Genomic DNA, 21440 nt, shown 5'->3' with positions numbered 1-21440 from the left:
TTACCATTTTTCTGCAGTGCCTCCTTTCGTCCAGCTCTCTCAGCCTGGTGCTCGGATCCTATAAATACTAGTGGCACCCTTTTAAAGTTTGCTCAATTTTAACACTTGTCTTGACAGCGCATTTTTGTTGTTCTTTTTTTCCCCCCTGCAGACAGCACAGTTTGCATTGGAGCTGGTTTTGTGACAGGGACACATTCATCATGTAATAAAGTGATGCAAGCTGTTATAAAATGCCAAAATGAAACTCAGCAACTCTGAGCCTGTACAGTAGTGAAGAGGAATTGTAGCTATTTAAGGGTTGTTTCTTTGGCTTCACTGGCAATGATGGCCTCTAACAGACACAAATGATTAACTCTTGCTGGTGCTAGCTCTATGTGTGCTAGAGAGAGCCAGAGAGAAAGAAAGAGAGAGATGGGGGGTGGGGGTGAAGAGAACTGATGATTGTTAAAATGGTGAGGAGGACATTATTTTTTCACTAATCAGGCAATTCATATTATTACAGAACATCAAAAAAGGATTCATAAATGTTGATTGTTCCTGTGTACTGTGTGTTTTTGTGCATGTATATGTGTATACATGTGCGTATATATATGCGTGCCCTGTAGCAGCAATGTTAATCAGTACTGATCTTAATGCTCTCAGCCTACAAAGGTCTATATAGAAAATATAAACATATAACCCCATTAAATGTTCTGAAACCTGCTATTTGAAGCCACTGCTCTCCCTGGTGGTATTTCGTAAATTATTGCATTATATGTGTATAAAATTAATACAAGAATGTGCTCATAGATTCAGATACATTTTATTATATTTGAGCAAATTGCAAGCACAATAACAATCAATTCATGTTTTTCTTTTACAGTGTTTTACTGCCATCTATTGTTAAGGCACAAGAAAATGTACACAGGGGCCTTGAACATACAGTATCTGAGGTACAGTTAATATTTGAACAATCATTCAGCAAGCTATTATCCAACACTTACTCTTTGCAAAATATATTGGAGAAAAAAAACAGAAAACAGTATCCACTGTTTTGAACAGCATATGGCAAAGATCTCATGAACTAGAAGCTCCCTTTCTTCACATCAGTTCATGTTAGAAAGCAAAGTGAATATTGATATGAAAGACATTATTGCTACTGTTTTAATACTCAAGGCTGTATTTTCAAGTTCAAAAGTCAATTTCATGCAAAAAGATTGTGATCTGAGAAGCAGAAGTGCTCTGCCCCATCCATCTTAAAGGTGACTTGATTGTCATGAAGAGAATAGACAATGTCTTCACTTCCCTTAAATGAATGTGAATTCAGTACAGAACCATAGAGAATCAAGCATGAATAAAAGTGGTTATTTCAGTTAAATCATAACCTGCCATTCACTGGTTGTGCAGTTGGGACTGAAGGCAACTGAACCTGCAGACTTTACTGGCTTTTAGAGGTCAAATCGATCAAAGTTAAGAAGGTTGTTGACTTCAGACCAAGCAGGGTGTTGTGCTCCATCCATCTCAGTGGCGACATGGTTGCCACTGGCCAGTCTGTGATTGGCCCCCCCAATGGTGGCATCACAATCAGGGCAGGTTCGACTCTGCATAGCCCCACCACAGTCTGCTATGAGATAGACATGGCCATTAGGACATTTGTGCCAGTGTCCAGGCGGCATTTTTACTGCCGAGATGATCATCTTTCTCTCCTCATCACTGATCCCCAAGCCGGTGAGTGGAACCTTTTTGCTCAGCTCCTTCATGATTTCTTTTACTCTTTCTTCATCTTGCTCAGTGAATTGGCCCAGCTTTTCCAAAACTTTTTCCATTGTTTGGACCTCAGATTGAATTTTGTTACTTAGTCCTCTTTTGCTTGCCATATTGCACTGGGCATTGAATTCAGCCAGGAGAGTGAGTCTCCGTAGTTCCCTCTGCAAATCAAACACCTGCTGCTCTGTGAATTTTGATTGGAAGCCATCGAGCCAGCGCACAAAATCCTGAACAGTCTTCCTAAACTTGTTGCCTTGAAGGATTGACATTTCTTCTCTTTCAATCTTCAGCAGTTTTTCAACCCTAAGTAGGAAATCCATTTTGTTTTCCAGGACCCATAGCTCATTTGCTGTGTGATACCGCATTTCCAGTCTTTTTTGGATATTCATATATTCTTGCTGGTGCGTTTCACATATGTGAAGGTTGTCGTTCCATTGTTTTTTGAAGGGCCCTCTTGTGCTTTTCAATATCTTTCTGGTTCCCATTTATCTTCTCCTTCACCATCTCTATCTCAGCTAGACTGCGGTTGATGTGAGATCCATAGCGAAGGTTCTTGCGGATTGGTGTTCGACACCTTGGACATTCCTTCAGTTTTATAGCCACCTGCTCTCCTTCATTTGCCTGCTGGTTGTCATCCATCCCCATGTATATGTCCATGGCTGTGTACTCAATGATGTGCCCGCAGTCCTCCAGCTGAATGAAGTGAGCCTCAGGGTCATCCTCATTGCCAAAGAAAATGTCAGTGACATCATCTTTATCACAGATGCGACATTTGCTTGGACATTTGTCTCCACAAAGACCTATGCATGGGTGGCTGCAATCCAGTGTCTTGTCACAGGGTTGGGTGCATGGTTGACGATCACACGGTTCATAGCAAAGCTTACCGCAGCGCTGGTGAGGGCACTGCCAAGCACAGGGCTCAATGCACGGAGCGCAAGGCTGTCCGCATGGTTTCTTGCACTCACTGTGGATGCAGCAATTCTCACACGGTCTCCTACATGGGGGACAATCACGAGTGCAAGGCTCCCTACACTTGTGAGAGCAAATGAGGAGACGCTCACACTGGTGAAGACAGGGGTAATGGAAGCGTCCCTGATAACACTTGCCACAGGTACCACGACAGGCATGGCCACATATTAGCTGATGCTCACAAGGGGCCTTACAATCAGGGTCCTTTCCCTGAGTTTTATAATGGCAAGCATCTTGCTGGATGTGGCCGCACCTTAGTTTTAAGGTGATCTTTACCTTGCACTCATATGTGCATGCTTCCCCGCAGGATGAATCACATGGATGTCCACACTGGAGCGTTTTCTGACAAGGCTCCTGGCACTTAAATGTCTCCGGGTCCTGGTGGCAAGGAACCATCTGCTTGTGTTGACACTGGGGTATGATCTTTTCAACCTTCACTTGACATTTCTTTGGGCATGCTTTATGGCAAAGTAATGTGCACCTGTGTCCCTGGTCACATAAAATCTTCTGGCACTTCTTGTTACATTTGTACTCTTTGTGCTCTGGGTCGTAGGGGTGGCAGACTCTTGAGCAAACATGGCCACAATCCAAACGGAACGCGCAAGGCAGAGTGCAGCCCCCCTCAGGGGCTTGTTTGAAATCGTCAGCACAAGACGCTTTTACCTGTCGAGTTGGATGATTCTGACAGCACAGGGTCAGAGCCTTTCCAACTTGGTCCTTCTCCCTCAAGGTATGGAAGATATTGCTCCACAGTTTGACTTGACTCAGCATTGCACTGTTGCCTATACAGTAGAGACCTTTCTTGGCACGGGACAAGGCTACACAGACGCGATTGGGGATGTTCAAAAAGCCAACCTTACCCTGCATATTACTGCGGACCAGAGACAACAAGACAATGTCATTCTCTTCTCCTTGGTACTTGTCAACCACATGCACTTTGACCCCTGAGAACTGCGGGGCAGGCATTTCTCTGCGAAGACAGTGGAGCTGGCCAGTATAGGTTGTAAGGATGGTAATTTGTTCTGGTTTGTAGTCCTGAAGGAGAAGATAGCGGCAAAGAGCAACTACAAACTTGGCCTCATGTTGGTTCTGATGGCTTTTCCCATCTTTGATCATTTCTTCTTGGCAGTTGTGCTCCACAAAGAATAAATTTGTGTTAAGGCCCTGTAAGACATAATTGAATAAAAACATTGACTATGTTATTATTTGATATTTATTGTATTATTTTGAATTATGTACTCTTAATCTTATACACTTTGCCTAACTTCAATTGAAAATATATTAAAAAGTTGAAAAGACTGATGCAGATACTTTATACCCATGCAGGCAAGTAAACAAATATTCACTGTTAGGAAAAACAAGTGGAATGGAGACACAGCGGGTGAGCAAATACAATATGCACCTTGATGTTGTCATAGTCCAACACAGAGGGATGGTTTTCCAGCTCTGAGTAGATGTGTGGGGTCAGAAGACGGGCAATGTCTGGCCTCATACGATGCTGAGAGAAGAACAAACAAAAGCACAGATAAACATCAATCACACAGTTTGGGTCAATATAGCATCAACAAAATATTGGGCTAATGTTACCCAAAAAGCCACTCAAGACGAGGGGTTATTTTTTTACACAGTTTTAGTGATTTTTTTTAACTTTAGGGTTATTTACCCAAACTAAAGCTTATTATAATCTAGCCTTCGTGAATTTACATGTGATGGTTATTGATAATTAATAAATAATAACATATTTTGAATGTCATATGCACATTGTTTTATACAAGAGACAATAAATCTGTGACAGTTTTTAGCTGAAGCTTGTTGTATCAGAATAACAGTTTGCTACTGGCTAATGTTAACTCAATGTCATGTTGGTGCTGTATTCATCCAAACTGGGTAAAAATGTTAACCCATTGATTTTTAGTGTGATGGCAGAATACAGACACAAAAAACACAGAGACATTTTTGAGGATGATGCATTTAACTCTGTCTTTACATAGGCTATCATCTTAAGACTTTTTATGTTTTAATGACTGATCATATCAAAGATGCAATAGCACAAACCTGATAGTTGAGTCTGACATAAGGAAGTCCCATCTTCACCAGCCTCTCAAACATGGACATCTCCAGATTGAAGTTCTTAGCAAGTTCATATACTGTGGCACTGGGACGCAGCTACAGAAAGAAATCACATGGTCATCATTCCATATGTTCTAAATGATTTGTACTCATGTATTGTTGTTAATAAAAATAAAATGTGATGCGCTGGTTGGATGTTTTGTGAAAATTGATTTGGGACTGCCATGGAAAGGTTTTCAGGGCTAGAAATATGCTTTCAGACATTATACCATTCTTAGACACAGGTGGAATAACCCATCCATAGCAAGGCTAAAAGGCATAAACAATAATTTGGGTTGGATTTCTGGTTTAAGGGGCTTGGAAAATAGAATGTGTGCAAATGCAGCCTAACTTTCTTTTGCTGTCCTGTTAAGTTTTCGCAGTTTTGCCTCTATGTGTATGTGTGTGTGTGTGTGTGTGTGTATGCAAACCTAATTTAGTTAGAGGACAGAGTGTGATTGTGCATGTGGGAGGGGTGTGGGGGCGGCAAGACAAATTCTACTATAAATGTGAAGCATTGTGTTCTGCTCGATTCAACACCAAACCTGTGATTAATGAACAGCACAACAATGCCAAAGCTTATTTTACTCAGAAAGTGTGATCCATCCACCTCCATTACATGCACAGGTTCGAGTTTGGGTCCACAGAAACAAAGCTCTAAACACAGAGTCAGAATGAATACTATGAAATGGATTAAAAACCCATGAAACTAACAGACTAGCCTGCCTTATCGTGATTGTTTTTCATAAATGCTTAACATACCTGTATTCATGTAATTGTCTACTAGTGTTAAAGATGATACTTTGATATTTATTTATTTACTTGTAGTCAGCATGTGTCTAGCACATTAAAAAGCATACACTTGTATAAAAGATTTAAAAGGGCCTTGGGAACAGTGGTAAATTACTTTTACATCAATCTGTTGTATCTGATGTATGAAAATAGCTATTGATTTCTAAGCTCAGGTTAAAATAAAAGCAATTTTCAAGTTACACTCTGTTTTAAATTCCATTCTTATACTTTCAGTGTAAGAAGTCAGGTTTGTTTGTATAATCAAATACATGCATAGATTCATGCATAAAATGGCTGCAACAAGCAAATATTAGGAAATGAGAAAAGAGCAGACAGGAGTTACACAGCAAGAGGAGACTAGAACAGAATATTGAGATGTGTGATAGAAGTGTGTGTAGTTGTGAACCCATGCTACAGATTGCCAGACAGGCTGCCTGGCCATATGTCCTTGGCAAGCCCTGACAAGTTGTTGTAATAGTCTACTGATGTCCAGCATATCATTCTTATCTTCTCTATCTCTTGTAATGGTTGGCAAGGGATGGTTTTTTTTGTCCAGCATCCATTTCCCTCAAGGCAAAACACAAAGACACTGTGGACAACTACACAGATACACAAATCCCCCATGACAGGATGTCCTTTAAATTTTCACCTATGCGTGTAACTCCAGAGTACAATGGCTTAATAAAACATATATATATAGATATATAGATGTAGGCCCACCGTCAGTACAGGAACCATTGGCCTGTTTGCTAGTGTGGGCTCTTACCTGCTGGTGGTCTCCAATGAGGATGAGGTGCTGGCATGCCTGACTCAATGTGGTGATGGTGTGGGCCTCCAAGACCTCTGCAGCCTCTTCTACAATCACCAGACATGGACGCACTTCCTGTAAAGTCTTTCGGAACTTGGCCGCCCCCGTTGTAGTCATTCCAATAACCTGATGAGCAGGATATTTGTGAGTTTATTTACACATAATACTAGCATATAACCATTTTTTTCTGATTAATACTATTATCACAAACTGTTATATTAGTGTAATTACATGTGATATTTAAATAATTATTATATAAGCAACATATTTGATAGTGATGACTTTTTGAGGTGATATGCCACTGCAGCTTAATTCCAAGGGAGGCTTATCTTTGCAAAGTGTCGTTTGATGTCTAACGAGCAAGTGTTTTTTCGCTGTTCTGAATGACTGCACTCAGGCAAAGTCAAAAGCCTGCCATCACAGGAGGGGTGAGACACAAATTTCATTCAAATGCGGAAACTGGCATGTACTTTCTGACAGTCTCACCCTGAGAACATTTATGACAACTAATTTCTTTGACACAATAATACTGTACATGGCAAAGTGTGGACAAGATTGAGTTTACACACTTAGCCAATCACTACAGGAAGTGGGTATGCTTATATTGTCAGCTTTGGAAAGTGACACAAATTGTCAGACGCAGCCGTCATATTGCAATGTTGGAAAGGCATTGAGAGAGGTGGTTTCCAACAATGTTCAATGATCCTTCAAGTTAGTTTGAAGCACACTGATGCCTTACGTGAACCTGTTATAGCTACCACAATATTTGCTGATAAACAAGAATTATGGCATATAAATTCATATTTATTAAATTAAGATTCCAAAATAAGAATACATTCTGACATATTTTTCCTTCATCTCTGGGTATATCTAATAATTTCTCCAGATTTTGAGGTATGCGTCTGCGATTTCTGTCCAAATACAATGGAGGCTGGAATGGAATTTCATCTGTGGTTCTACCAACACTGAAACAACATTTTTTTTTTTATATGTCTTTAAAGCGACATACTTTCAAAAACAACTGCTCATTTACTATGGATAATCCAAAGACTTTTAATTGTTGGACTCACTAATAGCTAAATTCCATTCATCCTCATTGTATTAAAGTGGAGTCAGTCATTTCAGCAAATTATATGTTTTTTTGTTTTTTTATATAATTTGGGTCAACTGGCCCTTAAACATGTCATGTCTGAAGCACAAAGATTACTCCAAAACAAGCTTGATGGGTATGTTATAATATTAACTAAACATAACTTCCTACTTGATTTTTAGAGAGTACAACAATGTATTATCTCACATTTACAAAACCCCAAAAATTCCTTAGCAGATGAGATGTGTATTTCACTTTCCTTGTTAAATATAAGTAGACATGGCTGCTGGATGTTTTTAATAATCTGTAGGATCGTTTAGAAAACCATTATTCCTATTATTTATTACTATAATAATACTGTACCGTGGCTTCCTTGAGGAGACAGAGTTGCTGGTGACGTTTCACATCAGCTAATCTGTCCACTGCATTCTGATAGGCCTGCTCAGACTCGAGAGCTCTGGTGCGAAGCTCTACTCTGTAGCGTGCCACCCACAACCTGCAGATACAAAGTAAATTAATAATGGAAGAACACTCAGAACCAAGGTAAAAAAAAATGGTGCTTGATATAAGAGTGTTGTTATACAATTACAGCAAGACATATTGTATCTATCTTGGAAAGGACATTGCACTATTTGTTAGTTTAAATCAGTGGTTCTCAACCTGGTAGATAATTTCCGGGGGTCGCCAGATGGTTGTGGAGAAAAAATAATAACATACTTTAGACTGGGGAATGATTTTTACATTACACTGTACTATTGATATAGTTTGCCTCATAATAGATTTTATTGAATGTGTTTGTGAGAGTCAGTGTGCTTGCACATGAGTTCTCATTGGACACACACACACACACACACACAAAAAAACCTCTTTCATTTTTCTGCTTTGTGTCACAGTATAGTGCTATGAATATAGTATAGTGAATGACTATGGAGCAAATGCTTCTCAGAAAAAGTATTTCAGCTCAAGATTCGGGCCAAAAGGAGGCGTCTCAAAGTAGGTCACCTGAAAGTCCGACAGCAGCACCATCAACTGAGAAACACAAGGCAACAACAACATAGCCATGAGCTCCCAACAAGCTTCAAAAACATCACCCTTACCGTGTGTTATTTGTTCTTGAGTTTCTTGCACATGAAAACTTAAAACCAGTTCAACTTAAAGGACTAGCATGTATGAATTAGTGGCATCTAGCAGAATGGACTTGCCAGAAATGTGTATAATAGTTTATAATTACCTGAAAATAACAACTGTTGAGTTTTTGTTAATTTAGAATGATGACCTTTATATCTACATAGGGAGCAGCTCTAGAGAGGGACATTGATGTAGGCTCTCCTACATGCTTGGAATGGGAGGGTAACGGGAGGTGTATTCATGATATGTCAAACAACATTAAAAACCAGCTCATGGACCGAGTAAAGAAAATTTGAATATTCCCACTGCAATGGACGAATCAACAGATGTGTCAGGTGATAAACAGCTGCTTGTATTTGTAAGATATACCTAAGAGGTAAAAATGCATGAGGATATATTGTTGTGAATGTCACTGTAAGGAGGTTGCACAGGTTGAGACATTTTTAACAAGCTGAACATAAAATACATGAAGAACGACTGAGTTGGGAAAACTATGTCTCCATGTGTACAGATAGAGCTGCAGGGGACAAGAAAGGGACTAAAAGCCTAAGTTTTGGAAGTCGCTTCACATGTGAAATTTTCACACTGCATTATCCACAGAGATGCCCCGGAGGTGTTCTCCAAATGGCAGTTAAAACTCCATAAAACCCCCGCAGTGCAAACCAGACTGTTCGCCACACTCTGCCATGACATTGGATTGGACCATGAAGTTCATATCGTCCTATCAGATTGTGGTCCTTCCTTCGTTGACAATCAGACTGTCCTGAAGTGAGTTGCTAGCCTTTGGCAGGCATTTTTGACAAACTGAACTGTTTAAACATGTTCCTCCAAAGATGAAATACAAATGTCCTTGCTCTTTCTGACAAGGTAACAGCATTTAAAAGAAAGCTGGAACAATGGGCTATGCAAATCAAGGAGGGGTTTAATCTTAACTCAAATATCATGTGTCCCCTAAGCACCTCTCTCCAGCTCTCTCCAGGATGTTGTGCTGCTTGGATGACAGTGGCTAGCTGCTCAATGGTTTCCTCCAGATATTGGTATTGTTCTCACTCACACTGTAGTTCACAATGACACCATCAGCTGTGTTAACCCGCCAGTTCCAGAAAGTACACTCCTTGCATATGTAAATATGAATCATAAATTTGCAAGGAAATTCTCTTCATTGTCACTGTCCAACTGCATTGTCACTTAGCTGGAACCAGCAGAAGAGGATGTACTGTAGTGGCCTTAAAGCTATATGCTGCTGTGGTGTCAAACTGCACTTGGTGGTTTATGCTCGTAACAGGTATCACCAGCCAGCTTCATTCCATACCACCCCAGGAGTATGGGGTTAAGAGTGTACTGTGAAACTATTTCTCAACTTGGACTTGACCACACTCACTTTGCTGAACAGCCGTTCAACCTCTGCATTTGAGTGGGGCAAGGAGAGGGTAGTGAGCGCAGCTTTTTACAGTTCTTAAAATGGATTTGATCCAGAAGAGTCAGTGTCGTTATTCACTTCACTCCAAAACTCGACTGTATGTTCAGTGAAACAAACCTAAACAGATGGTTGTTTCTCCATTGGGAAATAATTTTGTCAATTGCTTGGGGCTGGTATCTCAGTAGCTTAGCTACTTTAACAATTTCAGTGGTGCCTTTATTGTGCTTTAGTGTTTCCTTAACACTGAACAAGGCTGTGTTTCAGGCTGTGCCCTCTGGTGCAAGACTGAGTTGGGACACTGTGTTATTGAAAAGGTATCCAAGGTATGGTGAAGGCCATCAGTTTTTGCCATAGGGTTGACTACTCTGCTGCAAATTAATGTTAAGATGGTGTACCAGATTGTCCAAAACTTTGACAGGTTCTGTTTGCTCTCAAATGACTTCACTGCAACTTGTATGTCGGACAGGATTGATTTCAAGAATGTCAGGTAGACTTGGTCTTGTCCATGTGCATGACAGAACACATCAGCAATGTAGCAATGCCGACTGACCTTTGTCAACTCAAAGTGGAGTTTCAATTCTTCCCACTGGCTCAATATAGTTACCACAGGCTCAATAGATAGCCACCGTGTGACACACACTTTTGTGAGCTGCAGGGGTTTCTGGTTCAATTAATAGTAGCATATATTGCTTTGTACATTTTCTGTCGTTTTGGGGAAATCAGAAATAAATTGTTGGTTTCTCTGATAAAGTACTCAACACTCAGGATGTTTTTTTAGGATGCTGTGCTGACAGTGGATGAGAACCAAATTGGACAATGCACATTCTTCCTTTCAAACCTTGTGCACCTCGTTGTGCACTCCAATCATCACAATTACATTACTAGTGCCAATGCCATGAAGATTCTCCTTTTTAAGGTTACACTTCTCAAGAAGCTCAACTACCGTCTTTGCTATTCATCTGGCATTTCCCCCATCCAATTCAACAAGCCAGACATATGGGTTAGGGTTAGACATCACACATTGACATCAGTGAAGTATTTCCCTTCTGAGATAGTACTAATCATTATTGTACACTTGGTGTAGTCTATTTGGTTTGTCACTGCCACAGAATCTGAAAAGGCAGCTTTGTAAGCCATACCTAAATGTGTTGCATGCTAGCAGCGAACAATGCTCCACATTGATTTATTTATATGTTTGCTGTGGCAGAAGGTTTTTTTGATATCATACATTTTTGCAAATGAGATGCATCCCTATTAACTGGCTTCAGTCATCCTTTAAATGCAGGTACAGATGGTCATATTTTTCTGTACTTCTGGCTGTACAATTTTGATTGAGACACATTTATTGATATTGTAAGTTCTGTTTGTGACTATCTTCATTGTGTTTTAACTGTCGTTGTGTAACCATTTAAACATGTCTAGTAAGTTTAGCAAAGAAACCACCAGAGAAATACATAATGTTGAAAAGCTTTTTCAAGAATAGCTTAATTTTCATCTGCAGAGTGCAGTAGCACATAGTAATATTACTGAAGATTTGGTCCTTTTAAGATTGTTAATGGAACTTTGTGGAGGAAATTCTATATTTGTATTTTTTTCTTAATTATGACTTCCTATGCAAACAATTATGCTCTGAACTGAATTTGTCTGAGTTTGAACTGAGTTTGTCTCATTGAGCGTGTGTTACTGCTGCTGCAGTTGCTAGGGTAATCTAAAAAGTTTGTTCAATCTAGCATCAAAACTGCTACATTTGGTATCACTGCAACAGGTCATTCCCAAAAGATGACATGCCAGAGAGATACGACTCAATACACCAGGCATTCACCAACTCATCTGTGCAACACCTGTTTTCAAAACTGAGGTTGCTCTTTTGGACCTCTCTTCTGACCGCACATTACAGATTGCTTCAACATTGCGTACACTATAAGAATTCTGGCTGTCAGTGGCCATGGAATACTCAAGACTATCAAAAGCTGCAATCATATACTTATTATTTTTGAATTTATGTTGAAAGACAATTTCCACCCTGGCATTCATCATGACCGAATACAGATAACAGCTCATCAGAATTGTAGATGATCTTCATGTGGCGGTTTACAACATAAAACCAAGGATATTGCTTTGTTCAAATAAGCAGGCCCAGCCATCCCAGTAAAATGTGTCAGGATAGGTGAATAATGTCCCAGTTACATAAAGGGAAAAAAAGAATGAACTGATTATTGATATTAGGCTACAAGCCTTTAAAAGGAAGTCTATACAAAACTGAGGAAAATGTACTCTATGTTGGCTCATATAACTGATGGGTTTTGCTTTGATAGCAGTTTTGTATTCAGAGGACAGTTTATCTATGGATGAGACTCATTTTTTCTGCAGCTGGGCATGTAGACTTCAGTATTGACATGGTCTTTCTCTGCCCTCTTGTGGTCAATACTGGTGGTACAAGTTTTATCTTAATTTGCAACTGGAGCTTGATGTTGTCACTCATTCAAACTGAAATGCTAAAATCAGTCCTTGATTCTTTGATGCACCAACACAGGTCTGCTGTGCAAATCTACATCAGGATACACCAGACTGACAAATTGAGATTTATGTTGTTTTGAGATGTTTGGTATCAAATCTTTCACAAGGCTATATACTCTGTTTTTAAACATGTTAACAGGCCCAGTTACTACCTCGGTAATATGAATTTCTATTTATAATTGTTCTTTTACACCTAAAGCAGACATGTTGACTGTTGACTGTGAAGCGGCTGTCATTTCAATAAATCTAAAAACATCACCTCAAGCCAAAATCAAATGAGTTGTTGTTTTGTCTGTAGGGAAAGCATTTGTCTTCCTGTGGGGGGTTTGTGACTCCAAAAGGTTGAGAACCACTGGTTTAAATGATAATTACTACTAGTCCTTGTGACCTGGTTTTCACAGTGATAGAAGTTTGGAGACATGTCTTGGCTCTCTGAGGTAAGAAGATCCTCTGGGAAACATTTTCTCGGTGATTAGTTGACTTAATTATACACACTGGGAATAGACTACTTCTACTAGACTGAGGTTGCTTGGGGGATGAGAGGGAGGGAAAAAAATGAAGAAGCGAACAGAAACACACAGTATTAAGAGAAGTGATGGAAAGTAAGAACTAAAAAGAGGCACATGGGTAGTGAGGAAAGGAAAGAAAACAGAAACAGAGATGCAGACTGACCTATAGAGTCGCCATCGATCGGGCAAGCTAAGGGTCCAGATATCCAAGACGTGATATTCTTCTGTATCAGTCATTGCTGAGCTCCTCCCCAGTTCTTTCCTGATTTTGTTCTTCATCTTTTTCTTCTGGCCCTGTTGTATCTGTACGGACCAGAATAGGGTAAAGTGTGAACTTCAGACCTTCAGTTCATTAACTGTTTAATCTGCTTTAAATTGTATGTAATCTGATAAACTGTATTGTTCTGTAATTGGAGTAGGAGCCTACATCAGCATTAGCCCATAGGGGAAGCTGTAGTTTAATGGAGGGTGAAGTATGGTGAAGAGATAGCATGGCATAGTAGTGTTTTTAACTATTTTGTAGACAGACTATGACTATGTTTGGAACAGTAACAGTAAGGCCCTTAATTGTGTTTCTGTTGGTCATTTACTGTAAACACATGTATGAATCAACATCTACCCCCCAAACCAATCTGCTATTGCTCTACACAGTCACATTTTCAATCAATTTATAAAGGGATTGAAAAAAGTTTTAACTCATGAACTCATGACAATCTCTACATGGAAAATCTCATCTTGATTTTACCTCCCATCCTTCTTCACTGTTCTCAGCCTTTATTTCAACTTTATCCAGGTTCATAGCCAGCATCAGTTCTTCCACTTCTCTGGCAGCCTCCTCCATGAATTCCCTCTTTTTGTCATCTCTACCACCTCTGGGATAAATGTTGTCTTCAATAAATCGCTCTGCCTGGATCAGATCTGCTTCCTCTGCAATCTCAATGAGGTCATCTTCTTCCTCTTCCATTGCTTCCTCTGCTGCTGCATCTAACATGGAGCATCAGAATGACTGTATTCACCCAGTGCAATAAAAGTACAGAATTTTTGTTTTCATTGCCAACTGATAAAGTTGCATGCACATAATAATAGACAAGAAAAGGTCCTAAAATACAGTAACATTACATAGAAACTGGGTGAAGGGACAGAAAATATCAGTCCGCTTTCAATATCCTGTATGTACTGTACATTCTATGATAAATGTTGGACATTTTTGGTACATTTCAGATGTGGCCTGGCTGAACTTGGTGCTGGATTATATATTATTGTGTAGCTACAACATCCTGCTGCTTAGAGCTTAGCATTCAATTGAGCTCTTACATGTTAATTCCAGCTAATTTGGAGAGAGCTGAAATGGAACAGCTAGGGCTGGCATGAATACAAATTGCTTGGGACTGTCAGTGAAAGTATAATGACAGAGCTACTCTTTTAATGTTTAAGTGGAGCTCCACTTACAGTAAAAGACTTACCACCATTTGCATTTGCATTCTCTGTCTCCCTCTGCAGGAAGGCCGTGGTACCCAAACCCAACCACTCCATTATCAGACTGGACTTCTTACCCGAGGTCTCAAAACCATCCTGTGTCTTTTCAAAAATATGAATTCCTAAGTTAATAACATATTCTCAACTGTATAGCCCTGTTTACATATATACATTAAATCTTTTTTGATGTTGTTGTCTTTCAGTTTGACTCACAAGTGGTAGGTGCAGACTGTCCCAGTGTATTCCTAAAATGAACCTCTGAAGGAAGTTTTCACGCAGGACGCCTTTCAGAGAACACTCAAGCTTCACACTTTGATTTTGAATTTCCCTCTCTTCCTGACACAGCTGCTTGTAAATCTGTCATGTCATGAATAGGACAATTAGGTGGAGGAATCACACGACAATGTATGAAATATACCACAACATGTAAAGCTGGTTTAAGTGAAAGAACATGTGACAAAAAGATGAGGTAGACCATAACACAACATCAGTATGATAAACTTACAATTTTAAGTCTGAAGTCTATAATAAACTAAAATATGATGGCTTATTAAAACCTATTATATAGGTTCCTACATTCTAATCACTCACTCTAGCTCAGGCAGTTCCCCATACAGTTTGAGCTCACCTCATTGAACGCAGTACGCAGATGAGCTGGCAACGTTCGTCTGAATTCATGTGAGGTGATCAGCTCCCTCAGATTGAAACGCTTCAGGACTTCACTGTTGCTGCGGCCTCCCACTCGCACTATGCCTGTTGGTAGGAATTTATGGATACCTGGGGACACAGAGGCGAACAAAATCCACACAGGTTATTTGTCTTATATCATTCATTCAACAAGCAGGAAAAATAATTCAGATTTGAAGTGCATATTTGCAGCCCATTAGCAAACTTTCCACCACATAAACAAATACAGCTGCCAATATTTTTATTTGCCTTAGTAATAAATGTACACTTTTTGTTGACAAGAAACCTTATTGCATTTTCAAATATTTTGATAAACCACTAAAAACAAATAAAATAGATTTGATATTATAATAATATAATGAACTGGCATCACGTCTTACCCTCAAGGAACTGATCCAGAGCATGATTAGTGTAACACACTACCAGCATCGGAGAGTTACCAAATGGACTTCTCCAAAGACCCTGATTGTTTAAAAGAGCCTGAGCAATCTTAAGTCCAACGTAGGTTTTTCCTGAGAAAATGTAAGAAGCAGAGTTGCACAATTTCAGGTTTTTTATGAGGCAAGTAAAACTTTGCACTTCTTAGGATTTTGTCATTTTACACATGTGTAAAATGCATTTGACTACATTAATTCCCAAATTAATTAGGTTATGCTTCCAACAATGGCTTTTCAATGTGTTACCAGTGCCAGGAGGTCCCTGTATGATGGCCAGTTCCTGTGTGAGGGCCAGCTGGAATGCTTTCATCTGAGACTCATCTAGTCCCAGCTCCTCCATCCTTGGCCAGGCCTCTGCCTTCAGGCTGTGAAAGGCCTGTACACTGGCCTTATAGTCAGGGTCAGCCACGGATGACAGGTTATAAATATCATTTCTTCGGAGATAAGCTGGGGGTTGCACGTCTGTGTCACACTCCACAATGTACCTAGCAGCATTACACAGAGGATGACATATTTTAGTATCTATTGGCTGTGTATAAAAAGACATTGCTTTTCCGAAGTCAGTTTTTCTTAATGAGTCAACATTACACAAAAAAGTAGCATGCATCTAGTAAGGATAAGTAATGTAAAAAACTTGAGAATTGATCTTCAAACAAAATTTCATTTCAAAGGTTTCCATTGTTTAATTAACTGTTTTTTGTTTGTTTTTGTTTTTTTGGGGGAGGGGGGTTATTATGCTTAAATGTATTGTGCAAAGCACTCTGATTCACCTTTGTGTGTGAAATTTGCTATGCAAGTAAACCTTGCCCTGTAATATCTCTGGCTAACCTTGGAGTACTTGAGAATTAAAAGAGAAAGGTTGAGAAGGTTGTCGGTGCACTGCAACACTTTCCTGAATCAGCTTCTAACATTAAAAGCAACATCAAGAAAATGTGTTGACAGAAAGCAGAACTTTTCATGGAGAATTTTATTTAATAGACTAATTTTTTTTAAATATATATACCAACTTTCCTTGATATATAAAAATGCCAAAGTTGCTAAGTCCCATGATGCAGTTCTGAGGTAAACACAATTTAATGTTGTTTGAGTTAATGAGTCACAAGAGAAATGTCTGGGAGACATATGGCCAACAAAATATTTCATAGAATACATTACTTTGTTGTGGCTGCAGAAGGGCACAGAGAGTGCAGATAATAACAGAACGTTTGAATTATTGATGTTATTACCAGATGGCAATTAAGTGTGATAGCTGAACCTGCTTTGTACCATTTCTCCCCCCACTGCCCTTTAAAAGTGTTGTGGGATTATATAAAATCTATTACCCTGACTTTAAAATATGAATATCCTCCACAGCACAAACACACAGATTCAATTGCCTACCTCTGAAAGGGCAGGTCAGCCTCCTGCTGCTCCTGTAGGCCATCTAGAACATACCGATAGGCCTCAAAGTAAGCGGTGGTCTCCACCATCAGGAACATCTGACTTTTCTGTGGAATTAAACAAGTTTAGTTGATGTGTATCTGTTTCATAGAAAACAATAAATGACCTCCAACCATCACCTGCAACATCAATGCTGGCAACAACTAAATTGAATATGGTGAATGCCATCTAAATCTCAGATATCAGTTTGTTACATGCAGTACACCTAGTTAAAAGTAATAATACAACTGCCTGTAAGTAAATCCTACATCTGTAAGCCTGTAAATGTTACGTTTTTGTGTTTTTGTTAAAACTGTTTAGAGAGGTGTTGATTTAACTTTAAGGTCATTATTGAGGCTGTAGCTGTGTTGTGTTGGTTTTATTATTATATTGTACTGTGCAGAGGAAAGACACAATATTAGTGACAGTATTGCCCCACCTCAAATTGGGCCAACTTGATTCTGCTCTCTTCAGTAAAGATAATCTGGACCTGTCCCTTCTGCAGGTCTTTGGGGTCCCGGTCTGACACTGTGGCAAACAAGAAGCTCTCAAAATTATCATATGACAGGCAGACCAGGGACCCATAGATCAGCCTCTTGGAGTTCTGCCAGCGCACAAACTGTAGGAAAGATGGAGGAAGTTATATGATTAAATATGCCTCATTATGTATGATTAGCAAAATGCCATCATCTTCTAAAATGTCAATTCATCAATATATCTTAAAGGCTAACCTGAAGTGGCTGAGTGTCAAACTGGACTGTGTAGGCGAGGCCAGCGTGAGTGCACTTGGGCACCACCAGTCGTGCATCAAAATATATTCGGATATCATCAAAGCGCTTTGCCTTCAGAGGTTTATCACTCCTCCCCATGTCCATTTGGTTCTGAAGCAATTGCTGGATCCCCTCCCTGAGTGGCCTCACAAAGTCCTCTCTCAGCAGGCGGAAATGTGTGTCAAGGTAAAGGTGGGTGTTTGTGTAGCGCTGAGAGGTGAGGTTGGGCCTGAGAAAGGGCCTGTGGTCCTGAAGAAACTCCTCCGGTGTTGGGTAGATAGGTATGGTCCTGAAATCTTGCTGGTCTTCTCCACCTAGGTTAGGAGTAGTACGTTTCAGTTGAACTTACATATCTATAAAACTAGCTGAGAATTTTGTACAAACATCTGCACATTTTCGGGTTAATTTTGCAGCATTTGGTTATGGGAAGGATAACAAAACGGTCAAAGATCAGCATTTAAGTAAAAATATCCATAAGAGGTCATTACCTGGGTTGTTTCCACCATTGTTTAGGAGGGCATAGGTGTCCCTGCCTGAGCGGAGGGTTCCCTCCCTGGATCTCTGCTGGAGGTGATTGACCAGGCCCTGAAGATTCTCCACATTCTCTTCCACCTGAGCCTTGATGTTCACTCCTGATGCCCTCAGGTTGTTGATGGAAGTTGGGATCAGTGTCAGTAACAAACTCACAGCCTGGACTGAGCTAGCAGGGAAGATGTTGAGCACCTAATAATCATATATTAAGAATAATTCAAATTAACACTAATTAAAGAACTGTTAATAGAAAGAAGCTCAATAAGGCTAAAATAATACATTTGTAAAAGTGTATTTAAGGACCTGAAAACCAATGTCCTTACTATAAGCAATAGAGCGCTAGAGGAACACTGAGTTGTCTGTTAATATTTGTACACTTTTGATTATTTACATATTTAAGTTTTTGTCTGAGTTTTTCTTTCCAGTTTGAAGTGTGGAGGGCTAAATCTGACCCAACCACACCTACATAGTCTTGACAAAGCCTTTGAGCAATAAACTCTTAATGACTAAGAATAGGTTTTGACCTCAGGGCGGAAATCATAAAACAGACAAACCTGGTACACTAAAAGGACATTACACCAGCAATAACATTTATATGTATTTTCCATATATTCCTTCATTCATCCTTAAGCTGAATTTACTGATTGATAGGTTATTTCATTCATTCATTCACTCATGTCTTTACCTCTGAGAGAATCACCAGGATGTTTTCCAGATGCCGTGGGTACTGTTCCCTGCGGACAGGGTTGAACTCAGTCAACATGCCCACAAGATAGTGAGGCAGGATGGTGCGAAGGAACCCTGAATCTTTTATGATGCTAGCCAGGTGCTGCAGGGTTCCTCTGTCTGAGCGTGAATTGAAAGCTTTGCTCAGCACCAAACTGAGGAGTTCAACAAGGTCCTGCCTCATGTTTGTCTCACGTAGTGCATCGTGTAGGGCAGGGTTAGAGGAGAGGGTGATAGCCACTACAGACGGGTCTTTTTCAGAGAGTTCTTCCAGTGTTTTAAAGCCCAGTCTGCGGCCCTGTGGTGGCCCGGCTCTGCCTACAGAAACTGATCTCCCTCCATTCCTCTCTTGTCTTTCTCCCACACCGTCTCTTCTTTCACCCCCTCTGACTCCTCTTCTATCCACACTATGCCCTCCTCTCCTTGCTCCTCCTTTATCAGCTGCACCTTGCTCTCCATGTCTTCCTACCCCACCTCTCCCTCTCTCTGCCCATTCCCCTCCATTCCCGCCTCCTCTCCATCTGCCTCCCCTTCCTACATCTCTTTCACCACCTCTCCCAAAGTCTGCTGCTCCTCCTCCTCGTCCTCTGCCTCGCACCCCTTCACCTCCACCTACTCGTCCCCCATTTATTTCCTCCCTGACTCCTCTTCCTGCCCCTCTTTCTCCACCTCTCCCTGGGTCTGCTCCACCCCCTCTTCTTCTGCCTCTCCCATGCATCCCTTCCCCTCCTACTGCTCCTCCTCCATCTGTAGGCGTAATCAAGCTTTCACCTTGATTACGCCTACGACTTCTTGCTCTTCTTCTGCCCTCTGCTCCTCTCCCCCTGTCTCCCTGTGCGCCTCCCCATCTTGTCCCACTGCCTTCATGGACATTATCATTTTGGCCAGTATCTGGAGAGAAAAGCAACATTCACATTAGGAGACCTTGAAGATTTAGAACAACATATTTGTATCCATGTTTTTAACTGATTCCCTCTCATACTGTAATATTACCATCATTAGGTCCTCCTCTCCTTATTGGTCTTTCCATGGTCATACATTTGGTTGTTGTTGAAATTTAGGCTGGTAACACTGATTTCTGGATGGATTTATGGCAAGAAATGAGAAAGTGTGAGTAAAAATAACACATTTGAGCATCATTTCACAAGACTTTGTGATTCAAGAAAATTAAATATTAAAACAACAAATTAAATAAAACTGCCAGCATATATTATGTTCCACTCTTGATCCGCCCAACTGTTATCTGTATGATTTGCAAGGTCACAGAGTTGAGCCAACAGGATGATCTCACTGTTTATGGCTTCTGAGGAAATGACTGCATCTACACTGCTCGCCTGTTCTTTTTACTTTCAAGATAAACCTGTTATTTGATGTGTATTTGAATCCCCATTGTGTCAAGAGCAGACACCTTTTTAACTATTCTGAGACTTAGTTGTAGTGTGACATTTTTTTTAAACGATGCACTTTACTTGCAATTGCAATGACATAATGCAAATGAAGAGTGCGCCCTCTATTGGATGCATGAAGGACTTGCATGGGAGTGTAGGTTTCATTTTCTTCAGAAATCGGTTGACAGCGTTTAACCACAAGATATGTTTGGTTAGTGAGTTGTTGAAATACCCTCAGGGTTTCTACTTATCCAACAATCTAACAATTGTGCGACATAGGTACTCTGTAGCTCAGTTTCGATAGGCTAGGCTACTCTTATAACACATCTAGGCAATACATGCACTATAATGACGAGTGAGGTATTTCTTCCCGTCTGTCTCTTTATTATCAACCCTATATTTTAGGGTTTGTTTGTTGTTGTTTTTTATCAGCTGAGCCGACTGCTTCTCCCTTCCACCCTTTCCCCGACAGTAACAAAAAAAAAGAAAGAGAGCTCTTACCCAAATTGAAGTCTATAGGACGTTAAATTGTCCACTTCAAGCTTTCGAAAGGCCGATTTGCGATTATTATTAGACAACAGCTGATATATCCTGCTCTGTCTGGTCGCGGTATCGCAGGCTCTGACTTCTCGGTCAGGAAGCGGCTATTTAACTGCTCTGTCACTTTCGTTTCGTCAGAACAAACACACCTTTCGTTTCTGACTAAGAGTCATATGATTACGATAAATAAAACTGAACTTCTGGGCATGATGATGCTGCGCCTTTAATCTATGTAGGCTGCAGCGCGTTGGCGATATGTTATAGCCTACTGTCTGTCTGTGGTTATGTTCACAGGGATATTGCACAGAAGCACTATTCAGAAATGTTTGGTTAGTGATTTCATTTAACAGTGCATCGTTTGCCAAGACAGGATGAAGA

The 21440-nt window shown here is 40.2% G+C and overlaps 1 protein-coding gene and 1 long non-coding RNA gene across 2 annotated transcripts; both read right to left on the bottom strand.

The window, feature by feature from the left end:
* Nucleotides 1–792: 792 nt before the first annotated feature.
* Nucleotides 793–19466, bottom strand: znfx1 (zinc finger, NFX1-type containing 1). Its single transcript, XM_062415546.1, is given in 18 exon segments — nucleotides 793–2177; nucleotides 2179–3879; nucleotides 4118–4213; nucleotides 4771–4881; nucleotides 6383–6550; nucleotides 7878–8010; nucleotides 13252–13391; nucleotides 13834–14072; nucleotides 14552–14666; nucleotides 14778–14921; nucleotides 15193–15341; nucleotides 15632–15763; nucleotides 15935–16173; nucleotides 17069–17175; nucleotides 17547–17726; nucleotides 17839–18191; nucleotides 18366–18600; nucleotides 19094–19466. Coding segments are annotated over 18 exon segments (5217 nt in total). The 5' UTR covers nucleotides 19319–19466; the 3' UTR covers nucleotides 793–1427.
* Nucleotides 19467–19904: 438 nt separating this feature from the next.
* On the bottom strand, nucleotides 19905–21154 carry LOC133978225 (uncharacterized). Its single transcript, XR_009924996.1, has 3 exons — nucleotides 21024–21154; nucleotides 20128–20212; nucleotides 19905–20025 (listed from the first exon to the last, which is right to left on the bottom strand). It is a non-coding gene; the product is annotated as an uncharacterized LOC133978225 (long non-coding RNA).
* Between the last annotated feature and the right edge of the window lie 286 nt (nucleotides 21155–21440).

This window comes from Scomber scombrus, chromosome 3 (genome assembly GCF_963691925.1).
Source record: "Scomber scombrus chromosome 3, fScoSco1.1, whole genome shotgun sequence".
Lineage (NCBI taxonomy): Eukaryota > Metazoa > Chordata > Actinopteri > Scombriformes > Scombridae > Scomber > Scomber scombrus.
The sequence above is the reverse complement of the archived record's forward strand: the minus strand, read 5'-3'. Positions and strand labels throughout refer to the sequence as shown.